Genomic DNA, 27844 nt, shown 5'->3' with positions numbered 1-27844 from the left:
GTATATGTCAACATAAATGTAAATGCGACACACAACTATAAAATGTTTCAACGTTCCATCAAACTTTAGCAATATTATTCAGAAAGTCAGAAAACACTGACCACACACAGGTGACCACATGATAGCATACGCTTACGTTAGCATATCCAAACACTTGGCCAGCTCTTTCACCTGGACAAACCCTTCTATTTCATGCTCGCCTTGCGAACGAGTCTCGCTCAGCAGTTCAGAGTGGGGTGATTCAGTTTCCCTGCCAAATCTCCTGTTTATTTTGTTGAAGTTTGCCTACCCTCTACCCTCATCATGAGGTGAGGCATGTGAGAAGAGCCTTTGTGCTCAGGTACACTCTAAACAGTCTGTTTACTTTTGAAAAAGGCAGGACAGAGCCACATTCAAACACAAAACTGCAAACCCGTAAAAAGCATTCTTAAAATGCTTTTTCAAATGCTATGAGAAATCAATTGCTTAAATCAAATAAGTTAGTGATTTAGTTTAACCCGGCTGGGAAAGGCAGAGAGAATGCTTTCTTGTGGAGCAAAAAGAGCAGTAAGAGTGGTGGAGAGAAAGCATAAACAATCAGGAAGGAAAAGGTAAGGAAAGTAACGAGTGAAAGTCAGGAGATTCAGCAGAAGGCTGACGGCTGAATGGGAACACAAACAAGCCAAAGCTTTATGCACTAATATTATTTTAATCTCTAAAGGCCAGTCCAATGTAAGTAACCAGTGGCTTTGGCCATCACTTCAATCAGGACCAAGTGAATGGCTGCCTTGTCTTTCTATCACCATTAAACTTCTGGTTACGTTAGCACCAATAAATGCAAATGTGAATATTTTGAAATGCGTATATTCTCAAGTGTATAGAAGAAAGAAATCTTTTTATGATCTTTTTATGTGACTTCCAGTGGGGGTAAAACATTTTCTCCCAAAATACTATAACTTTGTTTATGGTTTCATGTATAAAGAAGCAAGTTAACAGTCAGTTATCAAGGTCAGTGTTTTGGAGGCAGACAAAATGGGTACTGTAAGCATAAAGATCTTAGTGACTTTGACAAGGGCCAAACTGTAATGGTTAGGCATGTTATAGCTGATTGGTGAACATACATACATACATACATACATACATACATACATACAAACATACATACATACAATTTTTCCTCACTATACAGCGGAGTAGTTGAGTTTGCTTATATATAATCAGTCTATCAGTGAATTAATGAGATTTCAATTCATTTTATTTGTATAGAGATTTTAACAATGGACATTGTTTCAAAGCAGCTTTACAGAAGTATAGAAACATTTATCCTTAATGAGCAAGCCCAAAGCGAAGGTAGCAAAGAAAAATTCCCTGGGATAATATAAGGAACAAACTAATTTGGATAATGTGGTGAAATAAGTTCACTTCATTTGATTAATGGACAATATGATGCAGATTTATAGAAATCTGGATATAGAAAAAGATTTAGATTGATCCCAGTTGACAAGCCAGAGATGATGTTGACAAAGAAAATCTCCCTGAGGAAATGAGGAAGAAATCATGAGAGGAAGCAGGCACAGAAGGGAACCCATTATAATTTGGGTGATAATGGACAGTAATGTTAATGTAAATAATGTCCTTTCTCCAACACTTTGTTCATTTGGAATTGTGCAACCAAGAGCTACTGAAGAACTAATAGGTCAGTGTAATTTCTGAGTTAATTATAGACTTAAAATTAATTCTTTCCTGCGAAAATTAATTCCTTCCTTCTGGCCGAAGCAACAGCAGTTCAAAGATGGTGCTATAGTCTCCAAGTGCTTCTATCCACGACAGTCTCCTGGGTCATGTGCTTCCCACACAGATCTATCCCCAGCAGCAGTGAGCACTACCAAGCAACAAGACTCCAAGAGAGAAAGAGAGAATTGAAGCAATAAGCAATAAACAAACAGCTAGTTATAACAGCATAACTAAAAGCGAGAGCCAGAAGGTGACACAGATTGAAGGCATCCAGGGACAAAAAGCATCCTACCACTCCAAAGTCAGCAAACCTGCTAAGGCAACAGCATCCAAACATCCCAGCTCACCCAACACGCTATGCCCATGAACCCTCAAGATCTACTCCTTTACCTAAATAAAAACTGTATATAAAAGCTTGACTAAACAAATGTCTTTTCAGCCTGGTCTTAAACACTGAGTCCCAAACACTAATTGGAAGGATTTTGATTTAAGTAGGAATGCCAGATTAATTAAAAAACCAAAAGATCACAGAGGTACTGTGGTGCCTGACCATTCATTGCTTTATAGGTTAGTAATAGTATTTTATAATCAATGTGGAATTTGTCTGGGAAACAATACAGTGGATAAGACAGGAGTGATGTCTTCATATCTTCTGGTTCTAGTTAGAACTCTGGTGTCCCCTTTCTACCAGAAAGAACCGGGTGCTGGTTCAGGGTGCTGGTGCTGGTTTGAAGTTGGTTCCACTGGTGAGCCTTCTAAGAACCGATTTGCCTTTCCATGGGCTAGAGAGCTAGAGAGTCCCAAGTCTTACGCTGCTGTATACAACGTTATACAGCGACGTGAACACAGCAGCGGCAAACACAAACACAACATCAACAATGGCAGATGTTGCTTTACTATTAATGCTCATGGCTTTGTGAACCTACACTGGCATCCAAACGTGGCAAATCCTGATTTAAAATGATTTAAAAATAGCGCTAACAACATTCTCTTTTGTCTTGTTGGTCACAGTAACCCCGCCCCCAGCCCCTGACGCAAACGGTTCTTAAGTCTAGATCAGCAATGTTTTAGTGCTACTTAAGAACCACTTTTCCTGGTTCAGAGCCGGTGCTTTGGGTGTCAAAAAGAAAGAAAGAACTGATTTTAAATTAGGCTCTGGCTCTGAACCAGCACTCAAACTGCTTCATTCGGGACTAACTGGAGCTTGTTTATGCTCCTACTGGAACATCCACACAGTAAAGTATAACAATAACCCAAGGAGGTAACAAAGCATGAACTACATTTTCTGCATCAAGTAGTGACCTTATATTAAGATGTTCTTTAATAAATAAATCTCAAGAAATTCAGATATTTTACCTCATGAATCTATAAAATCGCATTTATTGAGCTTGCACATGGCTGTGAAAATCCATAACTGCATCAAGGGGGCATCCTGTGAAATAGGTCTGGGTAGGAATACGGCTGAGAACAGACCACCCATCATGATAGAGCTGGGGTGCTGCAACAAGCCCTCTTTATGTTCCAGTGGAAAGGCGGGGGTCCTTACACTGTAACACATTGGCATACAGGAGGAAAAGTAATCTACATCTCCTATATGTTATGACTCAGATGAGCTTTATATATCTTCAGTGAAATATATATGAGCATGAGCCTGTGTCAGTCTGGCTATATTCTTAAATTTATATTATTTTGATGTGCTTAATATCTGTATCTTGTTCAGTTGTATCCCACATGTGCTAATGTTTAGCATTAAACGTCTTTGTCATGTTACAATCCACAGTGGTGTTTAATGGCTCATATGAAAGGTGAAATATATTCATAGAAAAGTTCCAAAAATACAGAAAAAAATATATTTTCACATAAATCTTTCTCACAAACAGCTAAAGTTTGAAGGCATAGCTTTAACCACTAAAACATTGTGTGAGGTCAAAGCATCTTACAGTGAAAGCCAACAGTGTCTTGACTCATTTTATATCAGACTTGCAGCAATAAAATAATTCATTTGTTTATACTCATTGAAAATGTCTGATAAGTCCATTTCCATTCCAGCAGCAGAAAGGAAAACACCAGTGTACTGGTTAAAAGACCACTTACAAATAAAGGGCATGCCAGAATAATAAAATAATTAAATATAAATATAGAAATGTTATTCCTGAATATAGGACTGTGTATTTAACTTGCAGCTTTCTCATTCTAAATAAATAAAACAAGAACAAGTCATGTACTTACCGTAAATCAGCTGAGAGGCGGGGAACTGGGTGTTACATTTAAGTACATAGGTTTGGTTGTCTTCCTCCTCAGGTACCTCGTGTAATCTTTCTTCCTTCTAGCGTCTCACCATTGGAGGTTCTCAAAGCAGATGGAGGGAGCCACACAATAGCAGATCAAGACAGAGATCAAGTGAGTTTCTATTATAATACTGCTTCTACGCTTGATTATTGTGTTGCTGCCATAATACCATTTCAAACGGTTTTACAAAACAAAAATATTGTTAATTGATAAACAATCTATATTTTATTCTGGCAGAGTAAGAGTTATTTGTAACTGTTTTTGCATATTGGGAATATTCGGTATTTTAGATATTATATAAGAGTCAAGCCGAAGACATGGTATCCTTCACAGCCGAAATGCACAGTGTACCTCTGTTAAATACTGTATACAGTCCTGATGGTAGTTGTTTCTTGCTAAATATTTAATATTAAGCTCATTCGTATCTTCTGTACACTTCTAAACTTTGCATGGTACTGTATACAGCGTACATTATTGGGTTTGAGTTTGTGTTTAGCTAAAAACTCTAAAATCATACTTTATTTATTTATTTATTTATTCATTCATTTATTTTTGGATTATGTGGCAGCGATAAGATTCAGTATGATCTGTGGTTATAGCTATATGTTTTGATGAATCACTTTTACTTGTATGGTCTTTCTTTTTCAGTTAATTCATAAGATTTGGGCAGCAATATCTGAACAATACCAGGATTTCATTCTACTAGATCTGTATTTAAACCTATACCCAAAGCATTGACTGTTCCCCTGTTGTCCAGTCATTATGCTCATCTTCCTTGCATTCGTCTTCTTATTATCCCCTTTTCCTACTCATCAAGCCTCAGTAGGCGAGAGGAAAAATTCCACTAAAACAGCACCTCATACTATCACAGCACTAAATATCAAACAAAAACACCCAGCCCTTTCTTCTGCCTCAAAAATTAGTAATGTCAGTCAGACCCTGGTCTCCACAACAATGCCTCCTGAGACTCCTAGTGTTAAGAAACCCTCCAAAAACAAGCCTCCCTCAAGTTCGCCCATCAAAGTTGTTATTGCTGAAGGCTGCATTCAGAAGGATCCTCAAAAAGATACAATCAACAGCAGCAAAGCACAGGAAACAGAGCTGAGTCTGAAGCCAGGTTCTTCTCTGGTGATGACACACCACATCAACGTGGTACCGGGTTCTTGCACTGGAGGCTGTGAGGCAGAGATGGCTACACTGAAGGACAGACTAGAGATACTGGAAAAGGAAATGTCAGCTTTGAAAAAAAAGTGTAAGATGTTTAAAATTCATGTGCACCACCTAAATGCATTATGAATGCCATGTCATTTAATAATGGATTTAATTGGAATATTTTAGTGGCAGTGTCATAAACATGTAGAATGAGGTCAAATACGTCATTATTTGGCAGATAAGGGTAAAATATATTATTCAAGCAAATTATGATTAGTGTATAGTGCCATTCTAATGATGTATGAATAAATCTGCTGCACTTATATGACCGAATTGTTACCCTTGTGTATAGGCACCGTTTGCTCTGGAGTACAGTGCCCAAATAACTGCAGCAAGAATGGGGAGTGTGTCAACGGAAAATGTGTGTGTCATTCTGGTTTCACTGGCACTGCCTGCAGCAAAGGTGAGACACATGATAGTTAAACAGACCTGTAGTTTTCAGAATGTTGTATACTTTTAACGACAAGTGCGTTTTTCATTCTCAAAGGCACTGACAAGAAAAATAAGGTGTCTTCTGATAGTGACACTGTCAAGCAAGAGTCATCATCCCAGGAACTATCAAAGACAAACAATACAATAATCAGTACAAACGACAAAGAAAAAAAGCATCAAACAAGAGGTCCAACAACTGTCAAAAAAAATCCACCGAACAAAGACTTGCCTCCAAACCAAAATGTGACTCAAAGTAATAATAAGAAATCTAGCGGAATGTTAACAGATTTAATCAAATTGCCAACTAAACTGTCTACAAATAAAACTGTTTTAAATTCAAGGAATGGGAAGCTATCATTGTTTAATGTGACTTTTACAAAAAATGTCAAAAAACCATCCCAGAACAATGATATGAAGGTTCTTAATGGAGGAGCGTATATGACTCAGAAGAATGCAAACGCAACAGAGGAGTTAAAAGGAGGAGATAAGAAAAGAAATCTAAATTCAACTACATCCACCAAGACAGACAAAAAGTCAACCAAGCAGAGTGTTATACTATTAAAAGACGGATCATCTGAAAAGAAAACAGAAAAACACTCAAATGAAAAGGACAAGAAGCTAAACAAGGGAAATGTCACGCCTCTTAACAAAGCATCATTAGGAAATATACAAGTGGACAAGCATCTAAACGTAAATAATGCTACTGAAAAAGACAGGAAGAGCCAGAGCAATGCCACACCTCTTGAAGAAAAAACATCTGGAGAAGGAAATGTTACAACTTCCAGTGAAAAATGGAAGAAGGTAGCAACAGGTGATGGTTTATTTACACCGGTAAATAAAAGTAAAACAGGACAGCAACATGGAAACATAACTGTTTCTACTGAAAAGGACAATAAGCTACACCAGGGCAATGCTACTCATACTAAAGATGAATCATCTTTTAAGACAAAGAAAGACAGCCATCTCAATGGAACAATGTCATTGGAGAAGGACAAAACATTACCACAGAACAATGCGGCAAAAGTTGTTATACTTGAAAATAAAGTTGGAGTCAGAAAAAAGGTTGATAACATAAATGAAAAAAAGTCCAATGAGAAAGGCAAGAAGTTTCTACAAGGTGATGAGATGAAAGTGATAAAAAAAGAGGAAGTAAATGTAAGTTCAACCACCACCAGTGAAAAGGATAAGAATTTACAACACAGTCTCAAAGAAGACGCATCTAGCAAGCGCAAAGTAAACAGTGATTTAAAAAACATCACAATTTCTAAAACTCATGTCGAGAGGACAACAAAACCCACTGATGTCGGACCAGTTGCGGTTCACAACATAACTGCCACTGGGTTTGTTATCACATGGGAAGCTCCTCAAGGAGTATTCAGGAATTTCACAGTAACTAAAAAGGAGGTTTGGTCAGGAAGGAGCAGTGAGGATGATGCAGAAGAAGCTGAGAAAAGCCCAAACGGTGATCTAAAATCAGACGAGTTCATTAGTTCAAACAAAACCTCATCTAATGTTTACACTGGAAAAGCAGAGAGAAAGAGTGCTGAGAAGTTCTCACAGATTCTTGCTGGAAGTGCTCGCTCCTATCATTTCAAGAATCTTCGACCACAGAGAAAGTATTTGGTGTCCTTGATCGGCTCCGGGCCTCACGTACGCTCCAAACTTCACAGTTTGTATGTCTCTACAGGTAAATAAACAGAATTTCACTTCTACTCTATAGATTACAGCAGATTTTGAATCCTACTCAATGTGAATATCTCTTAAATGGAGGAAATTAGTGCATCATAAAAGATTCTTAATCTATAACGTTTTTGTACAAGCAATGGAATTATTATTGCATCATTATTATTCCACAAAGAAGAAGGATGATGATGATGATGATGATTATTATTATTATTATTATTATTATTATTATTATTATTATTATTATTATTATTATAGAGTCACTTAGAGAGAAATTTAATGCAGCAATATAAATGTGAATTTATTGGTGAACCAATCAGAAAGAATCAATTAACAGACTAATATGACTAAAATCATGTAATTTTAAAAAAATGTAATTTTTTCAAAACGACATGTTGAATCATTTTTGTTTGCATCTTGAGGAATTCATACTGACCTTCCTAGATGATGCAAAACTCTAAGATGGTGGGAAATTAGCATATGAACAACTAGCATTTAGCATTTAATTTAAACATATACAATTAGAATTTAAGGATTGTGTTTTCATTACACATTTATATTTATTATATGCATTTAAAGCCATTTAATGTTAAATGGTGGCTTAGAGGTTACTAAATTTAGCTCGCACCTCTGAGGCTGGGGGTTCGAGCCCTGAATCAATGTGTGTGCTCGGAATTTGCATGCGCTCCCTGTGCTTTGTGGATTTCCTCTGGGCACTCCAGTCTCTAGGCTGATTGGCATCTCTAAATTGTCTATGGTGTGTGTGTGTGTGTGTGTGTGTGTGTGTGTGTGTACCCTGCAATGGAATGGGATAAGCTGAAGGTTTCCTGTGACCCTGTGTAGTATAAGTGGTACAGAAAATTCCTACACAAAATTTTTCAAACATTTAAAATTTGCAGGTAGGTTTATATTTATATATATTTATTGCAGGTAGGTTTATATCCAGATCCACTCTGATCAGGAAAAACACTCACTGAAGGAATGCATATATGAAAGAAAGAATGTTTTTCTATGTCTTTCCTCAGGACCTGAACCACCAACAGAACTGCTGTTCAGCAACATTACAGAAACGTCTCTCATTTTGTCCTGGACCAAACCTAAAAGCACAGTAACAGGATTCAAAGTAACATACACCAATTCTGCAAATGGTACTGTATGAGGTTATAACATTTACTCTGAGCTATGTGTATAAATGCTTTCGAGTGTGACATGGTGCACACTTTTACTTTTCAGGGGTAACAGGATCCATGTCTGTTGACTCACAGTTGTCCCATGTTCTCATTTCCAAGCTGTCTGTTGGTTCCCGGTATGAAATTAGTATCAGGTCTGTTATGCGAGCAATAAAGAGTGAAGCCACTACAGCCTCAATTGTTACAGGTAGAACTACAGACATACCTCAGCATAACTGAAGTGTTTGGAGTGTCATTTTTTAATCATACACTTGTCCTCTCTAGTGCCTGACTCCCCTACTGACCTCCAGGCCATGAACATCACAGACAGCAAAGCACTGTTGGTATGGAAGCCTGCTGAAGCCAAAGTCGATCATTATATCCTCATTTATGGATCAACAAGATGTAAGACGAGTTCATCTTTGCCGTTTCAAGCTGTCAGATCATCAGCTCTCCTATCCTTATCTAATTAAGTATATTTCTCATTTCACAGCTCCTAATGTGACAGTGACAGTGATGTTGTCTGGCAATTCTGTGCAGCACCAGCTTAGGGGTCTACACAGATCTACCCTCTATGCAGTAAAGATTCTGAGCCAAATCAACAGTCTCCAGAGTAGCTCTGTTTCCACAACTTTTACAACAAAAAGCGGTAAGGCAGAACATTCAAATAATCTATAGACCATTAAAAAGTCAGTTTAATTAACATCATATGCATTTTGCTTTAACCTTGGTATATGGAACATTTGAAGCTCCAACATTTAAAGGAATACTTAATTCAAAATTGTGGATCTTAAAAAAGATGCTTTAAAAAAAAGTTTTCATTGTCATTGCATTTGCACTACAGCAGTTATTTTCTTCTGCAATTTTAGTTTGTGAAGTTGTGTGTCATTATGTATTTTAATGTTTTATCCAGGAGTAAAGCTGCAGGTAGTTAAACCCAATGAAGTCACCTGGAACTCAGCAGTGATTTCATGGAAGAGCACTCACATAGCTTTCAGAAGCTATAGGCTTACATACCAGTTTGGAGAAGAGGTTAAGGTAATTATGCTGGAAGTATATTTGCCAAAAGAGTACCTGGCCATCAAACCCATAAGCCACTTTTAGAACATTTCCATTCCAGATTTATCCCCTTTTTCTTTTATAATAACCTCCACTCTTCTGGGAAAGTTTTCCACTAGATTTTGGCACGTACCTTTGAGGATTTATGCTCATTCAACCAGAAGAGCATTAGTGAGGTCAGGTAGTGCTGTCAGCTGAGTCGGCCTGGAGTGCAGTGTGCGTTTCAACTCAAACCAACGGTGTTCAGTGAGGTTGAGGTCAAAGCTCTGTACAGGCCAGTAGAGCTCTTCTAAGCAAACATTTGTCTTTATGGATGTAGGCCTCTTAGTTCCAGTGACGAGTAACTGTAACACTGCAGCAGACAGAGATATCCTATATATCTGTGTGCTTCCAATTTTGTGTAAAGGTTTGTGGAAGAGTGTGATGGTCAGGTGTCCACTATATTTGGCACATATAGTATCTAACCCTTATAACAAGTTTTTATATTTTTGCTCTATATTGAAAATAAACGTAGTCTTTTTGAAATAAACGTAGGCCCTCACTTCTGTATTCCATTCACATGTACATTTACCAAATTAGCAGTTTTTTGAATGCTGAAATGTAATCACATTAGTTACAGCTTGTCTTTCTTTCATGAACAGGAGGTGATCCTAAATCCAACTGTGTCCCAGTACAAGTTAACTGATCTGGTGGCTTCTTCTCACTATACTGTAAAAGTAGATGGAGAGAGTGAGGGACAGTATATCAGTGTGGTTTCCACTACATTTACAACAGGTGAGCTGCTCACCCTTTCCTAAAACCGTGGCTTTCTACAAGGGTTCCTCAAAGTCTGTCATGGTCTCTACAGTACCTTCTTCTCCTACAGCGCAATTGCCTTACCAATACCCAGTCGAATGCTCCCAGGTGCAGGTGAATGGCATGAAGGAGTCTGGAGAGGCTGAGATTTATCCACAGGGTAAAGAAAGAGAGGCAGTGAGGGTCTACTGTGATATGGAGACTGATGGAGGAGGCTGGACAGTAGGTTTTGACTATGCAGCTTGTTTAAGAATCGTGTTGCATACATTACCACCTTGCATTTTTCAAATACAGTGGTGCGTAACAAAAATTGTGTGTGTGTGTTTATTTGTTAGGTATTCCAGAGGAGATTGGATGGGTCTACTGATTTCTTCAGAGAATGGAGTGATTATAGAGAAGGTTTTGGAGAGTTGAGTGCAGAATTATGGCTTGGTAAGCTGCTGGGTTAAGGTTATATTAATCTTCCTTTATTTTTCTCACTTTATAATCATTGTTATCTTATTTCAGGAAATGACATTCTTCATGCTCTGACTAACACGGAACCAATGAGCCTACGCGTGGATTTGCGTTTAGGAAATGACACGGCCTACGCTCATTACTCCAACTTTTCTGTGGGGTCGGAGGTGAATCACTACACCATTGAGGTGTCTGGATACTCTGGCACAGCTGGTAAGAGTGATGAGAACGAGAGATATCCATAAAAGAGTGAGGGATATGGGCTGTAGTGTCATTTAGTGTTTGCATCTGTTTGCAGGGGATTCAATGAAATACCACAATAGTTGTCCTTTCTCAACTAATGACAAGGACCCCAGCAATAATGATGTCCAGTGTGCAAAGAAATACATGGGAGGCTGGTGGTACAAGAACTGCTACAAAGCCAATCTCAATGGTGTCTATGCAACCTTCTCCAAGGACCAGGTATAAACCAAAAATTTTTATTTACATTTGTCTTATACAGTGTTTTTAAATTATGGGTAATTTATAACACTGTGACATACAGGACAAGAAGTTTCAAATGAATTGTTTCACAAATATTTTCATTACTGTATGAACAGAAATATTTCATATAATCTGTACAACTTATTCAGTATTTTTTCCAAGAAGTTGTGTTTAATATTAAGCCTGTTTAGTTTTATAAATAACATATTCTAATAAACATATTCTGATATGATATAAACACTTTGTTAGACACTATAGTGTAAAATATTTGAAAAATATTTAGAAAAAATGTGAAAATTTTATAGAGTCAATAATTCGAACCTAATAATAATGCTGTAATTATAAAAACAATTAATTCAAATTCAAATGTTATTTGTCACATACACAGACATGCAGTGAAATGCTTTAAGTTTTCACATATCCCAGGTTATTATGAGCCTGCAGTCAGACCGCAGGGTCAGCCATAGTACGGCGACCCTGAAGCAGGTGAGGTTAAGGGCCTTGCTCGAGGACCAAACGTTGATTTCTCAGCAGCTTGTGGGCTTTAACCCCGACCTTCTGATGTAATTATTATGTGGTACATGTTATAAAACATGCAGGAAATTAGCAGTTAATAACATAAAATTGCTTCAGAAATACTTAATGTGAACAACAAAATATAGACGTGTAAAAGTTGCACAAGATATACATTATACTTTACTTGTTAAGAAATAAAATACTGTAAAATAAAGTACACATGGTCAATCTAAACCTAGGAACAACCGTGTGCTTTATTTTATTATCATTTATAAACACGATTAAGAAAATCATAATGTAAATGTACAGTAAACATTAGTAGTTCAAGGGAAAAGGTGTTGGAAGTGCATGTTCTGCAAGTACATGTTATCTATATAGTCAATCAACCTGAGGTTTTGTTTGCGAGAGATTCTGTATTTTATACCCAATGTAACAAGCTTTTTAAACGTCCCAGGATTTTATATATATTACGATTAACCTGTGTGATACTGTGCTTACCACTTGTGGTAAAATAATGATCTATGTATTCATTGTGTATTGTGTGTATTTATCAGGGAGTGGTGTGGATTGACTGGAAGGGCAAGGACATCTCCCTCCCTTTTGCCGAGATGAAGCTGCGGCCTGTCTCTCTGAGCCACGTGACCCCCAACACCCAAGGCTAGAACATCTAGTGAAGAGCAGCTGCTGCATGCAGATACACTGTACAACCTTCAACACTTCACATTTCACACACTGTACATAATTTTATGCAATGCATATCTACTTTTTTTTTTACCAATTATTATTATACGCCATACAGTGACAAAGTTAATAAATGTCTAATATTATATAAATAATCAAACGATCATCCATTCAACATAGTACGTTTTAATTAGGTATGTGTAAAGGATACATACTGTGTGTGCCGCATTATTTACTTTCATATGACTGTATAGTAAGGATTATGTGCTATCAAAGCGTTCAAAGGGTTCTTTACACTGTTCCTGACTCACACCGCTACTGAAATGAATGCACTGTTACATTTTGTTGGATGTAAAGGTTATAGACTAATGTTCTCTTTTGTTCCTTTTTTTTTTTTATAAAGAGGATTTTTAGAAATATCAAATAAATTGCAGATATTGGCAACCTGGGATCATAAAAAGATTTTTCTGTTCAATACAAGCACATAACATTGCAAAAAAAAAAAAAAAATTAACATTAACATTAACTTTTTTTTTTTTACAAAATTTTACTGTAAATGATTGACCAGTGGGGGCACGGTGGCTTAGTGGTTAGCACGTTCGCCTCACACCTCCAGGGTCGGGGTTCGATTCCCGCCTCCACCTTGTGTGTGTGGAGTTTGCATGTTCTCCCCGTGCCTCGGGGGTTTCCTCCGGGTACTCCGGTTTCCTCCCCCGGTCCAAAGACATGCATGGTAGGTTGATTGGCATCTCTGGAAAAATTGTCCCTAGTGTGTGATTGCGTGAGTGAATGAGTGTGTGTGTGCCCTGCGATGGGTTGGCACTCCGTCCAGGGTGTATCCTGCCTTGATGCCCGATGACGCCTGAGATAGGCACAGGCTCCCCGTGACCCGAGGTAGTTCGGATAAGCTGTAGAAGATGAATGAATGAATGAATGAATGAATGATTGACCAGTTAGAGCAATGCACTGGTTTGCAGTAATACACCAGAAAAAATATAAAGCTAAGATCCTTTAAAAAGGAGTGAGAATAATTCTCTTGTTTCAACATCTGAGAAATATTAGTAAGTCATCGTTTGTGCACTTTATTATAACAAATATTTTAGCCAAACCTTCTTTTATGTGCTTTTAAAAAAATGGTTTATTAAAGCACTGACATTTGGGTTTTAGTTCAAGTTCATTCAGTTGTACATGTGGTTAAAGGTCATGAGGTCAAATCCTAGCAACACCAAACTCCTGTGGTCTTACTTTAATATACTGTACACTGTCTCAGTTCTATAGAGTTTTGGATAAATGCATGAGTTATATTTTATCGATTTTTAGTTTATACAGTAACTATATTTACAAGTATATTTACAAGTATATTTACATTAAATGCACTGTGCTGGTGCATTGTTATTAAGTCATTTATATTATATTATTAAAAACACTGTAAAGATCAGAGTAATTAAATCAAAGTAGCACATGTACAGTAATACATAAGTAATTTATAAGTAATTAATGTAATTATAGTACTTTACTGTCCTTATTTTAAAACTATAATGAATTCAGGAATAATACCGATGCTTTTTTTTTTTTTTGCTCGAAAAATCCTGGTTACACAATTAACAAATAGTACACTAGTTTTCAGTCTGGTTCCTCTTAAGGTTTCTCCATCATATCCTCTATTTTTTTGCCGTAGTTGACTGGAGTTTGCCAAAATGGGATAAATATAAACTATATATAAAAATATAAATTTTCTTCTATATATCATTTTATATTCCCGTAAAGCTGCTTTGTGACAATGTCCATTGTTGAAAGCGTTATACAAATAAAATTTGTACCCTATGCTGATATATAATAAAAATTTTACTCTTTAGTAAATTTCACACAGCACCATGTAAAATATTAAACTTTATATATGTTAATAAGTATATTTGAAACATACAGCATGAACTAAGGAGGAGAAGAAATGCTGTATTTGTTCTCTTAGCTAAACAAAGAAGCCATTTTCAATATAGCAGTTTACTAACATGCCACTTTGGTCAGTCTGGTTTAACAGCAGCGGCTTAAAGCTCACCTTTTGGTTTTGGCAATAGACAGGAATCCACACACACACTGCACACCTTTCATTCACTTTTTCACACTGAAAACTATGCTGCAGTGTATTATTGATATATATCCTGAATTCCTGTTTTATTTCATATGAATGGCTTCCTTTTCTTTGCCAGGACCTCCTGGAGTAATACGTCAAGATGAAACTTGGCTGTTACTATTATACATGAATATACACAAAAAGCTAGTGTACCCTTTTCAGACTCCACTGTTCATTCATACTCTGTGAGCATTAAATCTGAGTACACTGTGATAGGCCTCATTTAACATGTAGCTTACTAAATTTCAAATAAACCTAGTAAATACCATTACCCTCATGAATCAGATAACTCCAACAGTCATTTATTTCCTTTACTTTGCGTTGACACTGAACTGAAGGTCAAACCAATATTTACTTTACCTTGATTTAAGAATGGATGGGCAGAAAAGCCCTGATTGGTGTAAACCATGGAGGACAAAAATGATTAAAGGAGCATGTTTTTGCACCGCAGACACAAAGACGCTAAGAAGCCACTCCATGTATTCAGTGACAGTAAGTGTAGGAGCAGCTGCATTGCTGTTTCTTCTATTGGTGATGGTCTGCCATCTTGTAAGGCGACGAAATCAACAAAGTAACAAAGATGTCAAAAGATGCATTCAGTCTACAGGTAAGCACATTTTTCTTTAGTAAAAAACAAGATTTTGTAGGTCAGATGAGTTTGGTGTTGCCTGGGAGAATTGTAAAATAGTCCAAATTATGCATGGGGGATTGCAAAGAAAATGTAAAATAATATGAATGAAAAAAATGAAACTAGACCATGGATTTAGCTGAGCTGTTTTTTTTAGTAGATGTAAATGCAAATAACGGATATTATAAACTTTAGAAGTGCATTTAATATCTGTTTTCATTGAAAATTGTAAAGTTTAACATCAGGGACTAGCATGCTCATTTATAGGTTTTGCTACCCATCACCATCCAAACACATGAACCTGTAGATTGTCTTGTTTTATCACACAGATCAATTTACTATCAAGAAATCAGACCATGTTACATTTATTATAACATATCACAACAGAGACAGAGTAACAGTATTTCTCGTTCTTTTCTCTAGCCACTGTGTCCAAACCTCTGCATTGCCTATCACAGCTTTTTCATCGCTCCCTTGCTCCCTCGCTCCCTGGACCTCCCTCTCTTCCCTTCCTGGGAAACATTTTCGATCTTAGCCAAGATCATTTGCCCATATACCTGACTGGACTGGCTCGTCGATATGGAAACATCTATCGTCTCCGTTGTGGAAGCACCAGTGAATAATTTCCATTTCTTAACTTTCACAATTTTAGCTTTAAAGCTTTTACTATATGTGAAAGAATCCAAAGCTCACATGTACAAAGTGCTGGTTATAATGTTTGTTTCTCTGTCCTTTGTGCAGCGATGGTGATTCTGAACAGCAGTGAAGTCATTCGTGAGGCTCTGGTCAAAAAGTGGTCTGACTTTGCAGGAAGACCACATTCATACACAGGTAAGATCTTATATAGGCTATGTATTATTGCATATACTGTGCGTTTACTATCATTTCTGCTAAAATGTAAACATACATACTTTTTATATACCATCTGTATCTTTATCTGCTCTTGGTTTAGCTGATAAAGTGTCAGGTGGGGGCTACTCCATCTCTCTGGGTGATTACAGTGAGAATTGGAAGTCCCACAGACGCCTGACCCATAGTGCTTTGCAGCGTTGTGTTGCTGACTCTCTTCACTGTTTAATAGAAGAGCAAGCGCTATACCTCAAACAGGTATAAAATGCAAACAGGTTTGTGTGGACTTTAAATGACTTTCAGGCCATAGAGTACAACTGAGCTGAATTTGTGAATAATCAAACAAACAAACAACAACGACGACAATAATAGCAACTTTATTTGCATATACAGTATCATTCTGCCTTAGTGGTTAGCATGCTTGCTAGGATGTGGTTAGCATGTTTACCACTTCTTTGTGATTTTCTTCCATTTGTTATGTTGGTTACCAATTTAAATTTCATAAAATGAAGGTCTGTTCTGAGAAAATAAGGCCCTGGCTGTAGTTGTAGTTGTAGGTCTTCATGTGAGCATTTACATTAGTCTTTCCCCATCTAATGAATCCATTATTTTACTCTTCATCAGGTGTTACTGAACTATAAGGAGAAGCCAATGGATCTGTCTGAAGACTTCACTGTAGCAACCAGTAACATCATCACAAAGCTAGCCTTTGGAAAATCAGTTAGTGACTGTGCATTTTCTTTCCTACTATAACATACACCTTCATATGAAAACCAATGATGGCCTAAATATCAGTTCTTACCAACCAGTCACTTTTGTCTGCTCAGTATGAGAAGAGCTCAGCACATCTTCAGGAGATGCATGGATGTCTAAATAAGATTGTGTCTCTGTGGGGTTCACCGTGGATCTCAGCTCTAGACTCTTTCCCTTTTCTCAGAGTAACACACATTTCTACTCTAAATCAATGCTTACCATATTGTTGTTTTTTTTTCCTGCTACTCTGATCATATTCAAAACTGTTTCCTTCCAGAAGTTACCAAACGCTCCCTTTACTCGTTTAATGAAAGAGGTGGCTAAAAGAGATGAGATCATTGGAGGTCACTTAGACGAGTTTAAGGTACATATTATTTTACATATTTTGTACCACAAATGTATCCAGTGCACATCCTATTCTTATAACGTATTTATGTTGTTCCAGCAAAAGAAACATAGTGAAGACTTTGCAGCACCCCTTCTACAGTACCTTAATTCACCAGAGGGAAAAGTACCCAAAATGGTAAGCATATATGACAACAGTAAATATTAGGTTCCAAGACATGAGCAGGATTTCATGTCATTCATTTTAGTTAGTTTAAAAAGATATAGGCCCTTTATTCATCTAACTTGTGGTGCAATAATTCCCGATTTGAGTGCAAACAATATTGTAGTGAAATATTTTGATTTGTAAAATTTAAAATTAATTTATATAACATGGAAGCATTCTGGAATCATGTGCCAATATTCAGATGGAAGTAAAATGAGTTCCTATATTTGAGGTCTCTGTATGCACTTTTTAATTTGGAATGAGAATTCAGTCATCTTATTGCATTTGCCTTTTACCTGGAAATGTACATGGAATAATTAAGTTTTGTTTTTTTTTGTTTGTTTTTTAAAAGTGGGAAATATAAATTGAACTCAACTGAAATTTCCTGAACTGTTTGTCCCAAATTTGTGTTAAAATGGTAAGTCATTTACGTTATATGTAGTCATTCTACTGAGGCAACAATATCACTATACTGAAAACAACAACAAAATAAAACAACAGAAAATGGTAGTTCCAATCTACAATAGTTAAACAAACCTTAATGCTAATTAACAACCCTCACCTGATGCACTTCCTGACACAACCGTCTCATTTTATCCAGGTTTAGGACTGGCACTGAGAGTTAAGCCCTCAGTGGTTTTGTGGTTTTATTAACTGTAACCACTGGTACAATATGAGCAGTGTGTAACATGAAAAATAATCCATTTACTCAGGTTCTAGAATAACCCAAAGTTAACTACAAGTGTAAAAAGCCCTTTCCTCTTATACAGACTTTGACAGACAGTCATATACACATGACGACAGTGGACCTGCTCATAGGGGGAACAGAGACGACTGCCGCCTGGCTCAGCTGGACCATTGCCTTCCTCTTACACAGACCAGAGGTAATAATTCAAAATACTGAATATAATACTAAGCCCTGAATGGATTCAAAAGATTGCTACCTTAAACTTCCCAGTCAAATTATTCTGCACCTCAACCCCCAGTGATCAGATTGCTGTGTTAATTTCACTGTAGGTTCAGAACCGAGTGCATGAAGAGCTACATAGTGTACTGAAGGGTCAGTATCCTCACTACAGTGACAGACACAAGCTGCCTTATCTGTGTGCTGTGATTAATGAGGTGCTGAGATTGAGACCTGTAGCTCCACTTGCTGTGCCACACAAAGCCATCAGAGACAGCAGGTAACAACACCATTTACTCAACTACAACAGAACACACTGTCAGAGGTCCTGACAGACTGTTAGACTTGGAGGTATACGACTTATAATCAATACTAGCGAACATCACAGTGGTGTAGTAATAGCAATGCAGTTTTAACCCTAACCCTAGTTTTAACCCTAACTTTGGGCTTTGGTTCACAGGTTATTGTACGCTTTGAATGATACTTATATTACATGTAGAGAAATAACAGTTATTGTCTAAGTTGTACCTATTTCAGAAATTTATAGGTGTGTCAATAAAAAAACACTGACGTCAGAAGACACAAGCAGAAATAATTTTTTTTATACACAGACAATAAAATAAGTACATTTTTAAAATGAAAAAATAGCTGTATGTGAAATGTGGACAACACATATAAACATATAACCTGACCATCACAGCATTCCCCAAATTATTACTACAAAGTCAGAAGTACACAATTGTATAAGATGTCTCTGTACGCTGTAGCATTTGCACTAAAACTATGGGGTCTAGCCCAAACCTGTTCCAGAGTTACAGTTACCTTGTGCACAAAGCAAGATATTCCTAGGTTGCGTGGAAGAACTCCAGTGACCTTCACAGAGCCTTGTCCTTGCCCCCCTGTTGAAACACTGACTGCACCCCAGGCCTCCTCACCTAACATCACTGCCTGACCTCACTAATGCTCTAAAGGTTGAACGAGCACAAATCCTCACAGCATTGCTAATCTAGTCTGTAGTAGGACATAAAACATAACCTGGACCTTTAGACAGTTTGAACTCATGAAAACAAACCTGACAAGACTTCAGTCCAGAACTAATGCATAAACACACGCTTGTCTGTTTCAAAAAACAAAAAAATTCTGTACAAATGGTAAATATGGGCTCATTCCTATCTTTACACAGTATAATATGATTGATCTGAGAGATATGATTGCAGTGTTGCATAGGATGTCATAAGTTTATGAGGTGTGATTGTCCCTTCAGCATTGCAGGATATTTCATCCCCAAAAATACCATTGTTATCCCCAATTTATTTGGTGCTCATCATGACCCAGAGGTTTGGCCTGACCCACAGAGCTTCAGACCAGGTATATTAACATCTAATCTCCCATAATATGGCATATTATAAGTTAGGAAAGAAATAAACATGGCTTAATATTGGTGATAGGGTGCGTTCTTTATTGCAGAACGCTTTTTGGAGGGAAATGGGAGCTGTCTCCGGGCTCTAATACCTTTTGGAGGGGGTGCTCGGCTATGCCTCGGGGAGTCTGTAGCTAAAATGGAGATGTTCCTCTTCACTGGATATCTGCTACGGGACTTTCAGTTTCTTCCTGCCAGCCCTGAAGAACCGCTGCCTGACCTGCGTGGACTGGCCAGTGTGGTCCTAAAAGCCAAGCCCTACAGAGTTATAGCCTGTCCAAGAGCCTAATAAATCACTGTAGTGAATCTAGTTTGTTCAAGGATTTGTGTAGCTCAAATCAGCTTATAATATAGGATAGTATTAGTTTAAAATAAAGCTATTTTTTTGTTGTTGTTCATATTAACAAATCATATCAAATAAGTGCATGACAAATATATTTTTCTGATGCAAGCCTTGTTGTTAGCGCTGGAGAAACTGCTTTCAATTTAGCTTGTATTTTCTATATTTTGTGTATAAGTAAACTTTAGAGCTAAGGTAGAATGGAAGTTTCTACAATCTCAACAAAAACTTCAAATGGATGATATGTTTTTTAGCAATACGTAAAAAAATGAGAGTTGCATATTTAAAGCTGTAATAAAAAGCTTTTTAATGCTGCACTTGAAATGTATTTCTTTATTTTTTTCTAAAAACGGTGGTTGTCAATTCATCATTCCATAAATGTACAAAAGTTGAAAATTAGCTTTTTATTTACTCAGATGAAACAAAGAATAATTTGAAATTCAAACTATTTTGGATAATGTGCTGAAATGAGTTCAATTCCAAAGAGGAAAAAAAAGGAAATTTACAGATATCTGGATATAGAAAAAGATCTGAAACAACACGAGGAAGAAACCTGAAGAGGAACCAAGCTCAGATTGAAACCCATCCTCTTCCGGGTGACACTGAATGGTGTGAAATCATTTCTCTTCTGTATACTGTATACTACAGAGTTCTAAGCAGCGCTAAGTGTTTTAGAAAGATCTTCAGCATAAGCATCTGAGTCATCGGTGAAGCTATCTACTCTATAATGAACCTTACTTCAGCATAGTTTTTTTCAAGTGCAATTATAAGGCTGTGAAAGTGATAACATGTACATTCATCTCATGGAATCTGTGTGGTACCATCCACAGCAAACTCACAACAAAACAAAGGATGTACATTGTGCACAGAGTGCAAGGCACGAGCTCTGGCAAGAATAGCTGTGACTGCATAACTAGAAGGGAGAGTCAGAAAGTCACTCGAGCACGAGAGCATCCCAGGAAATAAAGTGGGCCGCCATTCTACAAATATTGAATCTATACAAAAATATGCCAGTAAGATTTCAGCAGACATTAGCCTTCTTCACAAAACATGAATGGTACGTACTTCTAACTACCCTCAAGGGTTCAGTGTGTGTAGGTAGGTTTCAGGACTTAATCAATTTTATGCTTTTAAGTCCTTTGTGCTTTGTTTTTTTTTTCTTGTTTGTTTTGTTTGTAAATCTGCATGTGGATTGTGACTCCTAACCACAAGGGGCAGTACAACACACACACAAACACACACACACACACACACACACACATACACATACAGAATTCTAAATGTCTCTCTACAAAGTGCTGTGAATGGAGTAACGAGTAATAATAATGCTTATATAGACGAAGGTTCTACTAAAGGACTTTCGATACGCACTATGTAGTGCACTTTGAATCCAAACCAAAGCCATATGGAATTTAACCGTTAATCGTAAGTAGTGCACTTACTGTATTGTATAACTTCTCATAAGTCATGTTTTTGTTACTTATATTTTATGGTCTGCTTTTTACCTTAAAAAGGGAATGTTTATATAACATTCACGGCTGTTTTTAACCGTGAACTGAAAGTTGGGTTTTTAGCTTATCTCTCTCTCTCTCTCTCTCTCTGTCTGTGTGTCTCTGTGTGTGTGTGTGTGTGTGTGTGTACAGGTGTGTGTGTGTGTGTGTGTGTGTGTGTGTGTGTGTGTGTGTGTGTGTGTGTGTGTGTGTGTGTGTGTGTGTGTGTGTGTGTGTGTGTGTGTGTGTGTGTGTGTGTGTACAGGTGTGTGTGTGTGTGTGTGTGTGTGTGTGTGTGTGTGTGTGTGTGTACAGGTGTGTGTGTGTGTACAGGTGTAATTTGAGGCTATTTACATCCAAATTAACTAAATAGTTTAGGAATTACAACATGTGATTCCCTAATTTCAGGGACCAAAAGTAATCGGACAAACCAGATTCTAGTTGAATTCATATATTATAATTATTTCGTCATTTAATCAATTAATTTGTCATTTTTGTACTCTTAACTAAAGTCTTATTCTAGAAATTATTTCATTTGCAGATGTAATAAGAGGAGTCTTGCGTTTTAGACAAGTGTATTAAAACCTTTTTGCTGCCACCTACAGGATGAAAGGTGAATTTGCAGTGTGTGTGCTGAAGTGCCTCTGATCCCAAGTTCTAGTACAAAGTGTCCATAATGTCACAAACCAATGAGAGTAAAAAGTACATATACCTCATTTTGTATTTAATATTTAAAGCCTTTGCTCTAGATGCTCACCCTTATGCTCAATGCATTTTCCCAGCTGCTATGTCATGCTTTTGCAGAATTTGCTTAACATTATTAGATCAACATATTCATATATTTACATGTAATAAATTACATTTAACAGCATCTTTATTTTCCACTCCACAGGACACTGATGGACTTTGTACATGAATTGATCCCAGTGTTTGCAAACATTGTTCTGTCATTCTCAGCTCTGCCTGCTGCCTTTCACCTGTTCAGGGTAAAACATAAAGCTTTATTCAGCTGCTCAAACAACTAACTGCTTCCTTGTTTGACCTATTAGTCAGACCATAAGTTTTCAGGATACAGTAACCTGCTCTGTGTGAATTACTGACTGAACATTTTTCATGTGGCTTGTCCTGACCAGTGTTGTATAAAGTACTAGAAAGCCATACTTGAGTAAAAGTACAAGTATCGTACTAGAAAAAGACTTTGGTAGAAGTGAAAGTTACCTTTTAGAACATAACTCGAGTAAAAGTCTTAAAGTATCTGATATATACTGTACTTAAGTATCAAAAGTCATTTTCTGATATTTAATGTACTTAAGTATTTGAAGTAAAAGTAAAAAGTTTTTTTTTTTTTTTTAAAAAGCAAGCGGTTAGAACTTTGATTGTGAACTTACATAATAAGCATAAAGCATATTCAGGGTTCCCATATCTTCTTAATCTCACTCATCAAATCAAAATCACAGTCTTTTCCAGGACTTTTCAGGCACAATTCTCTTAAGTTCAAAGAACAAACAGCATATTTTTAGAGCTGACATCAAAGAAAAAAACAGAAACAGAAATTTCACTTTTGTATGAACTTCAGGGTAAAAATGAAAAATAAATAATAACTTATTTCTTTAAAAAAAAAAAAAGACCTGCTGGTAGGGAGAACATTTTGGTCATGTGGTATGAGCATTTGTAGGGCTTACTCCCCAGGTCACCATCTCACACACACAGGCCACCTATGTCCCGCAGCTACTAATACACCAGTCATTAGTTGAAACTGAAAAGGTGTCTGTTCATCTTCAAAAGAAGCTGGTTTTCAAAGTTGCCAGAATTCAGTCTTACTCTTCTTGGACTATCGTCGGGGTGGTCGTCTACGATAACGGGAGGTCCTCCAGTAGGTGCTTCCATGGCGGTTTCAGTTGTGCTTTCTCCTCCTTTAGCAACATTACGCTGAAATAGAGGGTGCGGAGCGTAATGCAATCTAGGAGCAGTGATTCGCCAAACCTCCCTTATTGCAGTCACACACATTTCTTCTGATTTTAGTTTGTTGTAACGAGTAACGAAGATGCTTAGTGGAAATATAGCGGAGTAAAAGTATACATTTTATCTAGGAAATGTAGTGAAGTAAAAGTGAAAGTTGACATAAATTTAAATAGCGAAGTAAAGTACAGATACGTGAAATTTCTACTTAAGTACAGTAACGAAGTATTTGTACTCCGTTACATTACAACACTGGTCCTGACATGGTTTTTATTAACAAAATCAAAGAAAATGTCATCAGATATGTAAGTGGTCACTCGCGGACAATTATGTGGACATATATTGATATTTTGTAGTGAGTGTTGACTGATCATCAAGACCTGCTGATGTGTATAAACACACACACACAAATACAGTCATGTGAAAAAATTGGGACACCCCATGAAAGCCTGTGAGGTTTTTTTTTACATAGTTAAACATATGGGCATTTGATCTTCATTATAACAATATTGGAGGATTCAAGTCATAGAACTGAACAAATAAAACTGAAGAAAGGTCTTTTTTAAATGATCAATAAAATGTACTTAAAAATACAATTCCTTTTTCTTGTGAGAAACAAGTAAGGACACCCCCACATTTATTTGTACTAAAATGGATAAAATGACCTTCAGGTGTATCACATCAGGTCAATATTTTTAGAACATTATTACAGAGCATTTTTAAGGAGGCTTGTCGTATTTAAACCTCAGATATTTAGTTTGGTTTTCTCTCAACTGTTTATGTGAGAGGTTTCATCATGGTGAGATCCAAAGAGCTCTCTGGGGCCTTTAGAAGAAGATTGTTGATGCTTATGAGTCTGGTAAGGGATCCCAAAAGATTTCAAAAGAATTTATCAGCCATTCCACTGTCTGGAAAATCATTTACAAGTGGTTTAAAACAACTGCCAACATGATGCTTAAAGAAGTCTCCAAAAACCCTAAAATATCATCACAGGTCCTACAGCAATCTCTTGCTACAGTTCATGTCAAATGAATCTACAATCAGAAAGAGACTGCACAACTTTAATTATCATGGGCGGTGTGCAAGGAGGAAACCTTTACTGTCTAAGACAAACATGAGGACAAGACTGAAGTTTGTTAAAGAACACAGAGACAAAGGCCAAGACTTCTGGAATAATGTGCTTTGGACAGATGAGTCTAAAATTGACTTATTTGGACACCATAACAGAGGGCATGTTTGGCAGAGTACAGCCTTTCAGCAAAAGAACCTCATATTAACTGTGAACATGGAGGTGGAAGTGTTATAGTTAGAGCTTTGCTGCCGCACGACCTGGTCTGGTCATCATCATAGAATTCACTATGAATTCTACATTGTATTAGAAAGTGCTTGAGGAACACGGGGGACCGTCTGTCAAAACACTGAAGCTGAACCAGAACTGGACCTTTAAACATGACAAAAACATACCAGTAAATCCACCAAAGACTCACTGAAAAGTAAAGAATGGAGAATTCTGGAATGGCCGAGTCAAAGCCCAGATCTGGAGTCAAAGCCCAGATCTAAAGCTTATTGAGATCCTGTGTGGTAATTTAAAACAGACTGTGCTTGTAAGAAACCCATCAAACACACAGCTGAAAGAATCCTGCATTGAAGAGTCCGGGAAACTTTCTTCCAGTCGATGGCAGAAACTGGTAGATGGCTACAAGAAACATCTCAATGAGGTTATTTCATCCAAAGGGGGAAACACTAGCTATTAGGGCACAGGTCAAATACAAATATTGTTTAATAAATGAACACATTTATTTTTGTTGTTTACAAGCAATTACATCACTTTCATCTACAGGTACATATTAGATCAGAAACTGGAATGTTGACATTTCTTAATAAAGAACTGAATATTTAATGGGGTGTCCTAAATTTTTCACACGACTGTATGTGTTTATACGCATGATTTCACCAGTTTTTTTTTGTAATTGCTATGGCCAAGAATGCTTGATTACATGTGCCTTTTTTCAAAATTTGTAATGCAACAACAAAAAAAGTCTTTTTTCTTTAAGAAAAACTGTGTGTGTGTGTGTGTGTGTGTGTGTTTGTATATTTTTGCTCTCTCTCTCTCTCTCTCTCTCTCTCTCTCTCTCACGCTGTCTTCTGTCTGCTGTCTGTCTGTGCAGGACCACCGAGCTCCATCAGTAGGTTTTTTCCTCATCGCGTGCTCTTCATTTCTGGCTATTATCCCTCTGCCCCCAGCTCTGTCTCAGGTCCAGAGAGATCTAGAATGGGCAAGCGAGGTCCTTGGCCCTTCCCTGTCTGCCTTTGGGTTTTTATGGCTTAGTGAAGATCATTGGACCTCCCATGTACTACTGATCGGTTCATCACTTCTTCCAATGCTCTCCGGTTGGCTCTCGGAGGACTGCTTGATGATCATGACGCGCTGTGTGTCATTGTCAGCACTGTCGTGTGCTCTTACAGTATGTCTGTTTGCTGCCAGTTGGACTGGTGTGGTGGGCAGCCTGGCCCTCAGCCTTCCTGCTCTTGTTGCCCCCAGGGTCAGAGCTGGCAGTGTGGTCTCTTTGATATCTTCACAGGGAGCCAGTGGGCTGTTGGGGTGGAGTCTGAAAGTCTCCATGGCTGTCGGGTGCTGGACAACAAAGACAGCTTTAGATACATTTCTTAAGGATCTGAAGGGCTGGGACAAAACTCTGTGAGTTACAACAACTAGTGAAATGCTACTCGAGGCTCATCAACTGATTTTGTTTTATGTCTCCTCAGCCTGGTGCTGTTGCTGTATACCTCATAGGACATGGTAGGTTTACTGGCTGGCAGTAACAATGGTGACCAGACACAGCCAAATGTACACAATGTAAACTTGGTCAGATGGTATAAAAACACAACAGAAATACAAATATGCACTAAAAGAAACTGGTGCTCAAAGAAGCCTATATTTATGTACCTGCTATATCTCATTTTGTTATATCAGCCATGATAAAAGATTAGAGCATGTCAATTTGGATTATCAACAATTTCCAAGTCAGTGTTTTTCCATGGCAGAATCACAAATTGTGTTGTGTTGCACATACATTGCACTAAGTTGGGTTTAAGGTGTCAGTATACCCTATATGAGTGAACATAAATAGTGTACGCAGTGTCGTGCTGTTTGTGTTTGAGCCTAGATCGCAGAATTCTTTATATAGGCTTACATCTTGTGTCCTCTAGCTTAGCAACTTCAACCACCGGAATAAATCAGCTGATCATTCACTGGCTTCCCACCAAACACAAGAATAAATCATAATCTTAACTGTTCAGCAAAAAAAAAGAGAACACTTTTTTTCCTCACATTTTTATAATAGCCAGGGGAGCATGGTGGCTTGGTGGTCAGCATGTTTGCCTCACACCTGCCTCGTTGGGGGTTTGATTTTCTTTTCCTCTGTGGATGTGGTGTTTGCATGCTTTAGGTTTCCTCTGGGTACTTCAGTTTCCTCTTCAAGTCCAAAGACAAGCATTGTAGGTGTGGCATGGCCTCCAGGTTCCCCTCAACACAGTAGCAGAAGCGGTGTAGAGAATCTAGCCAACTCTTTAACAATCTAATACTCTCCTGTCTGTCACTCTGAAGTTTTGCTGCTTTAATGAGTGATAATTTGATGTATCATCTGGTCTCTCTGTACAACTTTCCTACTAATTCCTCCCCCACACAGCACCACAAATGACCATTACAGGATTGACCTTATTAGAAAATGTTTTTCTTAACAAACATAAAGTGTAAACAGCTTTAAGTAAAAAAAAAAAAAAAAAAAAAGCCTGAGGACTGTTTAGTTCTGTCTGACCTGGGATTATTGATGTATTAAAGTGTTTATGATCGAGCTGCTAATGTTAACAATCGTAAGGAATTTGTAACATTTTCTCAAATAAATAAATGGAAGTATTTATCTGTTACTTCTCTATCTATGTGCCTACCTTGGTCAGATTATTTCCTATTGAGAGCTATGTAGAATAAACAGCATCACTGTACATGAAACACTGCACTATAGGAACTTTCTTTTTTCTTGTTACTGATGATCCTGTTTTTGGAGAGTCTTGTGAAAGCCTTGTGTAAACTCCGCAGATCAGCACTTCAGCCATTTAATCACTGTTTATTACGTCCTGCCAAATGATTCAGCACCATCAATGGCTTCATTTACATCTCACAGATGAAATATGATCAATGATGATTGCCAGACATTTATTGAATATGCCAGAGTTTTTGCAGATCAGCAGTTTTGGAACTTTTACCATAGAGGTGTGAAAAACAAAAAAAAAACATCAAGTGAGTGACAGTTCTGTTAGTGTTAATGACTTGAT

At 37.4% G+C, this 27844-nt stretch overlaps 3 protein-coding genes across 4 annotated transcripts; all 3 read left to right on the top strand.

The window, feature by feature from the left end:
* The first annotated feature begins 4956 nt into the window (after nt 1-4956).
* On the top strand, nt 4957-12810 carry tnxba (tenascin XBa). Its single transcript, XM_060870557.1, has 14 exons — nt 4957-5254; nt 5507-5617; nt 5702-7333; nt 8355-8477; nt 8563-8706; nt 8784-8903; nt 8992-9147; nt 9412-9536; nt 10199-10331; nt 10423-10574; nt 10688-10784; nt 10860-11021; nt 11107-11270; nt 12362-12810. Exons 1-14 carry the CDS (start codon nt 4957-4959, stop codon nt 12467-12469), a joined length of 3525 nt encoding a protein of 1174 aa, XP_060726540.1. The 3' UTR covers nt 12470-12810.
* Nucleotides 12811-15092: 2282 nt separating this feature from the next.
* Nucleotides 15093-20050, top strand: LOC132845335 (steroid 21-hydroxylase). The gene is made up of 12 exons (XM_060869291.1): nt 15093-15226; nt 15671-15862; nt 15989-16078; nt 16200-16354; nt 16721-16816; nt 16924-17034; nt 17127-17213; nt 17295-17372; nt 18170-18283; nt 18417-18583; nt 19568-19671; nt 19771-20050. Exons 1-12 carry the CDS (start codon nt 15097-15099, stop codon nt 20010-20012), a joined length of 1566 nt encoding a protein of 521 aa, XP_060725274.1. The 5' UTR covers nt 15093-15096; the 3' UTR covers nt 20013-20050.
* A 1262-nt stretch (nt 20051-21312) lies between these two features.
* Nucleotides 21313-27439, top strand: LOC132845334 (uncharacterized). Of its 2 annotated transcripts, XM_060869290.1 has the most exons (4): nt 21313-21488; nt 22159-22255; nt 22446-22539; nt 25681-27439. In XM_060869290.1, exons 2-4 carry the CDS (start codon nt 22230-22232, stop codon nt 26212-26214), a joined length of 654 nt encoding a protein of 217 aa, XP_060725273.1. In that variant the 5' UTR covers nt 21313-21488; nt 22159-22229; the 3' UTR covers nt 26215-27439. The 2 variants fall into 2 exon arrangements, 1 of the variants encoding a protein (XP_060725273.1); XR_009648416.1 differs by lacking the exon at nt 22159-22255.
* The last annotated feature ends 405 nt before the right edge of the window (nt 27440-27844 follow it).

This window comes from Tachysurus vachellii, chromosome 5, assembly GCF_030014155.1.
Source record: "Tachysurus vachellii isolate PV-2020 chromosome 5, HZAU_Pvac_v1, whole genome shotgun sequence".
Taxonomy (NCBI): Eukaryota; Metazoa; Chordata; class Actinopteri; order Siluriformes; family Bagridae; genus Tachysurus; species Tachysurus vachellii.
Note: the sequence above shows the minus strand (reverse complement) of the source record. Positions and strands in the feature narration are given on the sequence as shown.